Here is a 12,100-nt window from a genome sequence, read left to right on the forward strand (position 1 = left end):
TAGTTTATAAGAAATGCCTTCAGGTCACCTACAAATGCATCCATTTCCATGCAAAAATTGTTTTCATACATTCATATATAAAATACATATGTATACATGGCAGGATTTTGTGCACTAATCCTTGTTACATACAGGGGTTGAAGTGTTCAAGGTTTCCAGTGGTTTGATGACATGATTTTCCAGTACTTGTTCCAAGCTTCTTTTATAATCATTATTTCTATGAAGTCATTCAACTTGGAAATAATTGCTTGCCAAAATTGAGTTTCTCTGGTGAACCATTCAACACAGCTTTGGTTTTTACAAAGAACACCATTCTTTCTGTGCTGTTAATCTTGGCTTAGAAACTACATATTATCCTTTCCACTTGAACAGTTCAGCTCCTGTTCTCTTAGTTATACTCTGGAGCCATTAGACTTACTTCTGGAATATAAATGTGAGTCACCTAGTCAGTGACTCTTTCAAAATAGATTTTTCCAAATATAGCTATATGGAACCTCTTCCCATTTAGTAGCTAGTAGAAATGTGAGGACTCCCCAAATAGTTCCCAAACTCACTTTCTATAAGAAAACTATTAGTTTTTTATTACATGGAGTTTCGTTACGTACTCTCATTTTAACTTTCTTTGGTTTGTTTTTGGTACCAGGGATTAAGCCAGGGTTCTCCCCAGCCTTTTAAATTTTGATACAGGGTCTTGCTAAGTTGCTGAGGCTGGCTTTGAACTTGTGATCCTCCTGCCTTAGCCTCCCAACAGGCATGTCCCGAGGCCCCAAACTTCAATTTTAACTTTTGAGATTGTTGCAATATCATGTCCCAAAACTTGACATAGAAGCTAAATTATTAAAATAAATTAGTGCTTCCTGTAAAAATACTCCTAAGCACTTAATTCTGATTTTGTTTGTTCTTTTAATCTTACCTCATTTAATATTGCACTTCTGAAATGCTGTTAACAGAAAGTCATAGCTTGAAAATTTGATAAACAAATTAATAATTTAGGTATTCAGCAGATTCATGTATATACTACAATTTCACTATCAATTTATCTCCCAAGCAGAATGTCTCAAAAATCTTTGAAATGGAACATGCATGGACTCAAGAAAGGGGGCTGCTCATAGCCTGTACGTACACTATGGAAATTAAAATTTCTTTGTTTCATGTTCACAATGAAGTCTCTGAAGGTAGAGGATTTTCCTTTGTCAAATACTAGTGAAGTTTTGTCTGCATGTCTTCCATTTTCAGAGAAACTGGGTCATGGATAATTACCAAGCAAAACATGTTTGTAAAGGTGATTTGCCCACAAGAATTCTCACACACTGAAAATGTATCAAATTCATGATGCTACTCCATCAAAGTTGAATACCGGCCACTGAAAAGGGAAATGTTTAAAACAATAGAAAACAGAAATATATGTATATATATATATGGCTTGATATTAAATAATCAGGTGATTTAAATTTTCTTCTTAGCAGAAAAATTAACCACTCAAAATTTAAAGGTTCACATGAAAGAATGTCTTCATAACAAATGTATTTTATAATCAAACAGATTTTATCAATGCAAGAAAGTTTGCTTCATTGCATACAATTCTATTTATACCATCAGGAAAACTTTTGGGCATACATACAAATGAATTCTATTGCATGTCTAATTTAAACTGCTTTCCAATATGCTTGCCATTTATACACACCAAAGTGTTATGAGGAGTTTTTATTTTATGATTTTTTTTCACACACATAAAAGCACATGTATGTACATGTGCACAAGAACATGCACTGAATTTTTTGTTTCTTTAATTAAAATAGAAAGCAGGATGCCTGCTTTAATACTGTGCAAATGCTGAAAACTACACAAGAACAAAAAACACTGTCAAACCCTTTTGCTACTCTCATTTCTAATTGTGTGATTATAGATAGGAAAAATGATAGTCTACACTGCATCTCCTTTCTGAGCATTTTAAAACAGAAAGTTTAAAGAAGACATTTAATAATATTCCTCACTTTTATCAATGATTGTTCATATAATTCAGGTGCTTAAGACAGTAGGGATCTTGGGTAAGAATTCAAAATTTTAAAAAATTCTAAATCCTGTTTTGGAGACTAGGAGTATAGCTGTGGTAGAGCGCTTGCCTAGCACGTGTGAGGCCTTGGGTTTGATCTCTAGCTCTTAAAAAAATAAATTTGTCTCATATGCTGGGTTTTCTAAATATGTTTTATAGAAAAAAAAATGAACTGAAGACATGTAATTTAGAAGTGCTGTCTAAATGGTTTACACAGCAGAGAAGACACAAACCAAACCACATCAGTGAAACCACTTTTATTTTTATTTTTTTTCCACATAGATAACTTCATGTCAACTACAAAAATCATGAAATGAACTGCTCATGAAACTGCAAACTCAAAATTCACTGGAGTGATAAACAGGTTTACCCCAGATGACTGTTAAAAAAAGTAACCAGGATAACATAAATTCATATTTAAGTAGTAAACATGTCATATATTTTAAAAATAATAAATACAGTATAGCAGTAGAGAAATTAACAGCATAAACAGCATGAAGTATATTGTATTTTTTAAGACAGATGAAATTTCTAGGCACAGTTTTAGGCATTAAAGAGGACACAGAGGCATAGGTTAGTGTGTGCTGCTCTGTACAAAAATACAGTCTGAATAAATTACATTGCTAGCCATACAATTAGACATCACTTACCAGTCAATTCATTGCATGTTTAATAATATACAGGTACATGCTATTCCATATATATCATTTATATTTCAAACACATAGGTCTCTCTATTTATGACTTTAAAATTTACATGTTGAACTTACAAAAAGCTAATTACTTGTGCAAGAAATCTGAATAACTAGCCCTGCTGAGTACTTTTATGATATGCATGTGTGTATATATATTATTTCTCTAAGATAAACAATGGGTTTGTGGTTAACAATTTTGCTTATGAAAACATCAAACAAACCTAAAGCCACAAAGACATAATGTTAATGTTAAGTGAAAACTTCACTCATGTTTATTCTGATAGACAAAATAGTTATTTCAGATGAGCAACAATTTTCCTGTTGTACTGAGCCTTGTTAATAATGAAACACTCCCAAATATTAGGGATGGTAGAAATATAGCATAGGGCTATAGGGCTCTTACTGGGAAAGGACAAACGTTTTAGAACAAATCTACTTTTCAATAAACGGCAATTATGTATGCCTCAACCTATAACATATTCTGTCATTCACTATCCAGCTTGTCATACTGACAAGAAAATGAAAAGTTGATTAGACTCTAAAAATGATATTGGTCTAACAGCACACTGCATCCTCCACTAGATCCAAGAAAAGTGCCTCATTGATGTCAGCACCAAAGTACTGTACTTCCATTATTCAGGAATAAAGACTTCTCACAATAGCACATGTTTAATAGCTGAAATCCCTATCCAAATATCATATTTCTCATACTGCTCTGACAATACACAATTAACTGCAAGATAGTCTGCCCCAGATTTTACTATTTCTCAAGAAAATCACTTCAAAATACTCTATAATGCTAATACCTTTCTGGAAAATTTCCTCTCACAGTTTCTTATGATTCTTTATAGAATCATACACGTTTATAAAGGTTTCTCTCTAGGATACATTTAATCACCTTTGTCTATCACTACTAAACCTAGTAATAATAAACCTGGTACTTCATATTTACTTTTTGATTCTATAGAAAATTCACAAGATGTGGCCTTTTGGCATTTGAATAATAAAATAGTTTTATTTGAGGGGAGGAGGGCTGTTGTTTTGGCAACCATTCTTAAGACAAGCTGAAAGCAGAACTCTGTTCTGGGAGGTAAAGCAAATTATTAAACACTATTGATGTGGTCCTACTTTTAATGGATTTTTCAATACAATAGCACACAGGAACGTTTTAAGTTATTTTTCCAATGCTTCTTTCTGCAGAAGGGCCAAACCAGAACATATTATTTTAGTGTCTTTGTTAACAAAAATAATTATTTATAAGTTTTATAGAATTGTATATTTTATATAAAAATAGGTTCATAATTAAACTATCCAAATTTGTATATTAAACAGAATTAACATAAGCTTGCAATGAGAGATTAGTTGCAAACTTAGTAGCTAGTATTGATATTTCCTTCCCTTGAAATAGTCAGTAAATGATTCCCCTAACATAAACCCATCATAATTGTGTGCACAAATCAGCCCATCGGTTAACTTTAGAGGACCAGGTGAAAACCAAACAAATTCTACTCCTCTATCAAGAAATTTATATAAATCTATCACTATTTCTTTTTTTTTAAAATGAAGACATTTAAAATACTTGCAAAAAATAGCAGCCTTCTATTTTAATGAATTTTACACAAAGTGATCATTCTAATTGCTACTCTCTTTTGAACTACAGTGCTTACAGAAGAATCATTAATTTTAAGATTAACACCATTTCAATTTTTCTTCTTAGGCAATTCTATTAACACTTTCCATTGAAACAGTACAGAACATAGAGCAAAAGCTTTAAGGTATATGTATTTTTTTATAGTAAATAAGTGTGAATACCAATCTAAGCCTCTTAACAATGTGTACAAGGTTAGTGTTTCAATCCACTTCACTAGAGCAAATGTTAATTGTATGTGTAATTAGTAAATGATATGTGGATGGTTATGGAACAACTTATTACCATTTATACTAATTGTTCACATTCTATAAAAATACTTAGGCTTGTTACATATACACAATTGTTTGCTGCAATGTTTCGTAAATGATTTAAAGGGTACAAAAGCAACTCATGCATATTTCTTTCTGATTGTCCCAGGGAAAGCAGAGACCCTTAATTCCCGCCCCCCCCCCATTCTAGATGGGTCTGAGGCACAATTTCTAATCACATAATGAAAAGCATATGTCTCCAAGTCTTGACTTCCTTCCCAGGGAGATGCTAATTGCCAAAGCATAACCTCCCATTAAAGAGTATTCACTAAGGTGGAATGTGTACCATTAACCAGTTATATTCACAACTCCCATTAGAGGCTGAAGGGCATTCACTTTACAAGAGCTCACTCAAGCACATAACCAACAGCCAATGTAATTATTGGGTGGGATAAGCAGGTGATAAGGGCTCTAACAGTGGAATCCTTTTCAGTGTACAAAGGAACTTCTAAATGCTGTCTATGCCAGCTGCTCCCCTGCAGGCAACAGGAGACTCAGGCAATTCTCATTCCAACTAGTTTCCCACAATGGTTGCTGTCATACAGACCCTTCACTTTTCAAGAAAAATGACATGAACATATTGGAAGTTTGCAGCATTTGCCTACGTCTAAACAGCTCTCTTAATTTGTGCAGGTCCCTAAAATGGATGTAAAAGCTGGTTATGATGTTGACAGCCAAAAGGCAAGGATATTAAATCAACTGAGCAAACTGCTTGATGCTCCACAAGTATTTTAGAAAATAGTGAGTTAGAAAAGATGCAGATGTAAATCTTTTGCTGGATGGTTGCTTTTTCTATTTTTTTTTAAATCTGAGACTTGGTTTTAGTAGTAGTCTTCATAGTTCTTAGGGTTCAGGCAGTAAAGGATGGCACCCCCAAATGAAAATATAGTTGCACCCCAAGCCAGGCCATAACCCCAGTTGAACTCATGGTAAATTTTCAAGCTCACAGTTTCAATGAACTTGATTGGGTAAAGAACCAGACTGCAAACCTGTAAAACAACTGAAAGAAAAGCAAATAAAAATTAGAAAATGTTATTTACAGAAAATAAAACAACATAAACATATAAATAGAGATTTTAATCAAATAAGCATAAAAGCCAAAACATTTAAAACACTGGTTATTCTAGATGGTATATTTCAAAATATTAAGTTTTTTGTTTAAACACTTTCACAATATAGTAAGAATTACCTTATTAATAGTGAATCACTAGTATTTGAAGAAATAATTGGTACAATGTAATAATTTATATGAGAATACAAAGTAGTGATTCAAACCTTAAAAACACATATATAATTATCACTATGATGGCAAATAGTACTAGTTAAATTAAACTGTTCTATTATACAAAACCTGTAAATAGTACCCTAAAAACAGTGACCTCAATGCAAACTAAACCCCTGTTATTTATTTATGTGCTTGAGGAACTTGGGAATTCAAATTCATGTCTCCTGATGAAACTGGTCAACCAGTTACATTCATTCAGAATTCATCCAAGATGTTCCTGTTTTCATTGTTGCTTTGCATCCAACTCAGTCCAACACTCCAGAAAGTTCTATCTTGATGTGTTTCCTTCCATTGTCTTGATCTAAAACTAGTTTCATTTTTTCCCTTTCATTTAGTTCATGCTTCTGATCTTTAAAAAGAGGTCAAAAATAATCTTTTTCAAGGAGCTACAATGAATTATACCGTTTATTTTGGATCTAACAGATGATATTTACACATGTATTTCCCATCTACTTTCTGTCAGTGAAGGCATGGAAGCTAATGTTACTGAAAAACTTGAGATAATGATGGCTGCTACAGCAGAGCACAAAATTTAGCTTTTATTTTCTAGTTAGCCCTTAGTTCCCAGCCAGGACCAAAAAGGAAATGTGATGAGTCATATCTAACAAAATAATACATACCAATTAATCAGGAATGGAAGGGAAGGAAAGTTTTATTTAAAAACTATCTAAAATTAAAATGGCATTTATCTTGTGGTTATTTTTATATGGGAGATGCTGGATTATAGAAGAGATGGTGTCATCTGTTTAAAATTCCTAACTCCCTATTGGATTCATTATTAAATAACTTATATTTTATTTAAATTGATTGAATGAGAATTTATGGGCAGTATCTGCCTCATTCTCCACTATATGACAGTTTTAACTCTCAAGAAATAGACAATAATCTCCCTAAAAATCTAGGGTACAATTTGTATATAATAGGGATTGGCAAACTACTAGATCTGGTGTAGTGCTTGATTTTTTAAAAACAGTTTTACTGGAATACAGCAATGCTCATCCATTGATATACTGTTCACATTACAATGGAAGAGCTGAATTCTTGCAGCAAAAACAAAATGGCCCATGAATCCAAAAAATATTTGCTTTCTGGACCTTCACACAAAAGAAAAGAGCTAACCCCTGATATATTAAGTAAAATTTTTAGCTAAAATTATTATTATTTAATTCATCCTAAAATACTGTAAATTTCTCAAGTTCAAGAATAAAAATGTTAACAATAAAGGGAACGATTAAGGAATAAGAGAAAAAAACAAATTTTGACATAGTTTTATACATAGATACACACACACACACTCACACACACACACACATACATACATAAAACCTAAGAGGCATACATCTTTTGAAATAGTTTACTAAGCTTTTTAAAAAGAGCAACAGTATGGATAACATGTTTAATAACACTGAAATTTTATGCTTTAAAATCCACTCTCATCAATTCTTTTTGCTTGTAAAGAATCATTTTGTCAATGATTAACATTCCTAGAAAAATCTACTTAACAAATATTGATCTCTGGCATAAAACTGAAGAATTATAACAAATTCACCAGGACATGATTCCTTAAAAACATTACTTTCTCTAAGAACCTGACTAGGAAATAAAGGGTCATGTGGAGTTAGATATATAATAATTCCAAACACCTTTGCCTTGTAGCTCAACATTGCTCTAAGCTCCCATCTGTCTGCCACACTTCCAAGTTACTACTGAGAGTGGATGGATAAATAGGTTCACATAAAAAGTGAATCTCTTGATAGCCAAAATAGGAATCACATCCTGGTTTTAGCTTAAAAGACTTAGAAACTAAGGTTTAAGTCATTGTCAGGATTCAGTTGAGAACATATTATATAACCCACACTTCACCTATTTCTAGTGATACAATCTATATTAATTTAAAAAGTCAGGTGGCTCTGTGCCTTTGTGAGGGAAAAGAGAACCTTCACATTTTAAATGTCTTAAAACTTACAAAAAGTCAATTGCTATCAACCATGAACTACATAAAAAGAAATTCCAAAGTTACTAAGTGTGCTTTAAAACAGGCATTTCTCCTTTGGTTTCTATACTCTGGTTGCTAGTCAAAATATGGCTGATCCTGCCAGGATATGATTGAGACAGGTATGTGAGTTAGATATAGGAATTCATTTACTCCTTCAATAAATTCATAATTCAATAAATACCTCAATGTTTCTAAAGTAACACAGTTTAGGGCATTATTGATAACAAAGGAGACAAGGGGCTATTGCCTCGGGTAGGCAGCTCATTAGTAAATAAATACTGATGACAATGGCAAGTACTTTTAAGAGGCATGAAAATCCAAGAAAGCAGGACCAGTCAGAGGGATGAGTGCTGCTCTTTCAGATCAATAATGAAAAAAAGGGAAAAGGGAAAAGGTCCCTCTGGAAAGGAACATTTGTGCATAGACCAGAATGGAATGAAATGGAGGCACAAATCAATATAGTGGGAAGTGAGTGCTGTAGGTAGAGGGCACAGTGGTTGCAGTACAGAGAGAGGAAAAGCCCCAGAAGGGCCAGCGGGGACCTACTCACGTTTCATGGATAGCCTTGAAAACCATGGTTAGGGGTCTGGATTTTATTCTAAGTGTGACAGGCAGCTGCTAGAGGAATTTGAGCACAGAAGTAATAACTAATCTGAATTATACTCTAAAAGTATTACAATGCTTCTTTAAGAACCAGCCAGTCCCTGGAGTAACGTGTTTACCTATGCTGCTTTTAATATTCATTTCAATGTGTTTTATTTAGCCAATATTTGGCTTCCATGTTATAACATAAAAATACTTTCCTTATAGTGCAAAAGCTGAAATACAACTGCATTAGACTCCAGTGGCATACTTTCTTGAACTGCTTCTTTTAGACCTTTATTGTGTTGAATAAAGCCAGACGAAAATTACCCTAAAATGCTTTATGCCTCTGAATTATTTTACTTTCTCTGGAATCAAAGAAAAATGCATGCAATAGAAAAATATGATTCTCTATTGGTAAATAATTTTCTCCATGGATGTAGCTAAAAATGCCTCCTTGTCTTTCATAAATTCTGCAAAGGGAGTGGAGACTACTAGAGTTCAGAATTCAAGAAAATGTCATTAAGACTAAATTTCTATTTTACCATGAATCAAAGAAACTTAATAGGCACTGGCTGCGGTATTCTCTGCACTCTGCCTCACAGACAACATAGGAAGTTATGAAAAATTTCAGAATTTATAAAGAATTTAGGGTTCATTCATGTTTCCCCTGGTTTTGTGAAAAGAGGAAATGAAACTATTGACTAAAAAATTATATGGAGAGAAGCATGACAAAGCTACTAATTCATGTGCTTTTACGTGCATATTTCAATATTAAAATATTCAAAACACTCAATATATTGAAATATTCAATATTTTTTCTATGGGAATATTTCAACAAACATATTGAGTGTCCACCATGTTCCAGGTGAAGAGAATAAGAGAGGACTTGATCCTTGACCTGAACATTTCACATTATGATTTGATTTGTACTTATCTGATAAGTACAAAGCAATGTGTTCAACAGCAGTTGTGGACATATTTATTTATAATCCATTCAACATACACTGACCAAGCTCCAATAATATGACAATTACCAATCCTGCTTAGAGAAGGAAGGGAGGGCTTCAGAGTAGAAGCACTGTTTGAACTGGTTCTGGAAGGATGGATAGGAATTGGCCAGAAGAGAAAGATGAAAAGACCCTTGGGAACCAGAAGTGGTTTGTATGAACTCAGAGGTATAAGAGGGTATATCTATAGATAGTTCATGTGGGTAGAATAAAGGATGCATGCACAGTAAGATGTTAGATTCAGATTATAAAAGCCTTAGTATATCATATAATAATAGACTTGTTTCTCTAGGGAGACATCTGAGATGTTATTTTAATGTAAATGCTGTTGGTGCCCTATCCATATACTCATTCTTACCACTTCAGTACATGCCTTCAAATTGTAAGCACTTGAATTTCTTTGCCTAAATTTCCTCTGGCCACTAAAGCTACTTTGCCTGTCTGAGGGGTGGATCAGAAGTTCTGGAAAATAAACACTGCTATCCCTCAATCACAACTAAGCCCCTTCTCACTGACTTGCAAAATTTGGTGTACAAACAACCCTGCTCCCTAGTCCCCCAGTGAGGTAACAACTTCTCCAGGAAGATTAAGTTCCAGCTGCTTCTGCTCTGAATGACAACTGGCTTGGTAATGTTCCCTTTATTGGCTGCTTTCCCAACCCTGTCTCATTTTCCATATCCCTTACCATACCCCTCATTTTAACCTCCCGAATAAAGTATTTACACTTGATTCCTTGTCTTGGGGACTGCTTCTATAGAAACCGAAGTGGCAAATGATGAGACTAGATTTCAGAAATGTATCAGTTGTTTTGTGCAAGACAGACTAAATGGGGAAGACAATAGAGAAGGAAGGGGTCATAATGTGTCAGCCAGTGCCTAGGTACCTGTGTGCAGTGATAACTAAGGTGGTATCAGTGGAAAAGAAAAGCCAGAGAATATAAAGAAAGACTATAAGAAAGAACTGCAAAACTAAATTCTAGGAAAGGGAAAAGGAGTCACAGACATTTTAAGTCAGATATTGGTACAGAAAAATAAAAGAAAGTAGGGGGAGGCAAAATTTGGGAACGGAGATATGTCACTTGAGGAACATATGTAGCTTCAACCAAGTGGTGTTGGGTGGTATTGGTGGTGTTGGTGGTGTTGGGCTGGGGTGTTGTGGCTCAGCGGTAGAGTGCTTGCCTAGCACATGCAAGGCCCTGGGACCGATCCTCAGCACCACATAAAAATAAGTAAATAAAATAAAGGTATGTGTCCAACTACAATGAAAAAATAAATATTAAAAAATATTGAAAAAAATAATGGTGGCGTATGAAGACAAGGTGCAGACTTAAGAGAAAATTAAGGCAGAATTGACAGGCCTTTCTAGCCAGGTCCCTAAATATAGAATTTACATAAAGTAAATGACAATTTAAAGAGTAAAGAGATTTGTCCATGATGGACTAATATGAAGCTATCAATTTCTTTAACTTATAACACCAAAAGTAGTAGTAGTCTATGAAATTACTTATTGGGTAGCGACACCATAAATTGTACTAGCCAAAGTATAGTTTGATATTGGTACTTGGAAAGTAACATGGGATCTAAAGAACTGTGAGTACAAAGTCCTTTGAAGTTTGAAATCTAAGTTGACTTTTCTGCTAAAATCTAGACTCCAAGTGACTCTAGCCATCTTGTATTAACTTACAGGCTAGTTAGGAGGGGTGTAAACCATAAGCCTCTAATTAGAGACAGCTCAGAAATAGAAATAAGTTGCAGAACCCTGGAAAAAAAAGTCACCATTCCACATAAATAATCATAGGAGGCTTTTATAGATACAACAAAAAGGAAGCATGTTTAATAAAATAATAATTGGAGATTATCTTATTAAAAATCTGAATCATAAGAGACTAAAAATATTCTGTAATTTGTATTAATAAGGCTTTGGGGAAAAAGAAAAACATCCTAAATCCCTGTGGGGAATAAAAATGATCTCTAGCCAGTTCAAAATCAGACAATAAAAGAAGAGATCCAAGAAAGACAATCCCTCCAATTTTACCAAGTTTTTAATTAAGAGAACTGGGTGCCAGTTTTCAGAATCATATCATATCCTGTCATTGAGAGCTATCCTAAAAGAAAATACTGTAGTAAACTGCACTAGAAACACACACAGATTTCCTTATGTGCTATAGTTCAGGCATGCTGCACTGATCAGATGGTCTTTATGCCATCTCAAGTTGATGACTTCCTTCAGGTGTTATTCCTAAGATCGAGCAACTGAAGTTATAGGATGGACTCCAATTAAAGTACACAGTTGGCAGCTGAATTCAAAATCCAGGTTGATTCTGCTTTGTTTTTTTGCATATATGATACACACCCCAGTAAAGATGACCGGTCAATTCACATAGATGTCCTGAATGTAAACTCTGGCTCAGAATACACCAACTGGATAACTCTGGGATATTACTTTCCCTTTCTGAGCCTGTTTCTTCATAAATAATATGGGGGAAATAAGCATCTAATTTTAAGATTGTTATATCAGAAAT

The 12,100-nt window shown here is 33.9% G+C and overlaps 1 protein-coding gene across 1 annotated transcript in view; it reads right to left on the minus strand.

Moving 5' to 3' along the window:
- Positions 1-2,295: 2,295 nt before the first annotated feature.
- Positions 2,296-12,100, minus strand: part of Tmem47 (transmembrane protein 47) — a 28,406-nt gene continuing 18,601 nt past the window's right edge. Inside the window, exon 3 of the mRNA XM_077106416.1 lies at positions 2,296-5,706. Within this exon, the coding sequence (XP_076962531.1) occupies positions 5,528-5,706 (179 nt within the window). The 3' untranslated portion in view covers positions 2,296-5,527. The remainder of the gene's footprint in view (positions 5,707-12,100) is intronic.

This window comes from Callospermophilus lateralis, chromosome X (assembly GCF_048772815.1).
Source record: "Callospermophilus lateralis isolate mCalLat2 chromosome X, mCalLat2.hap1, whole genome shotgun sequence".
NCBI lineage: Eukaryota > Metazoa > Chordata > Mammalia > Rodentia > Sciuridae > Callospermophilus > Callospermophilus lateralis.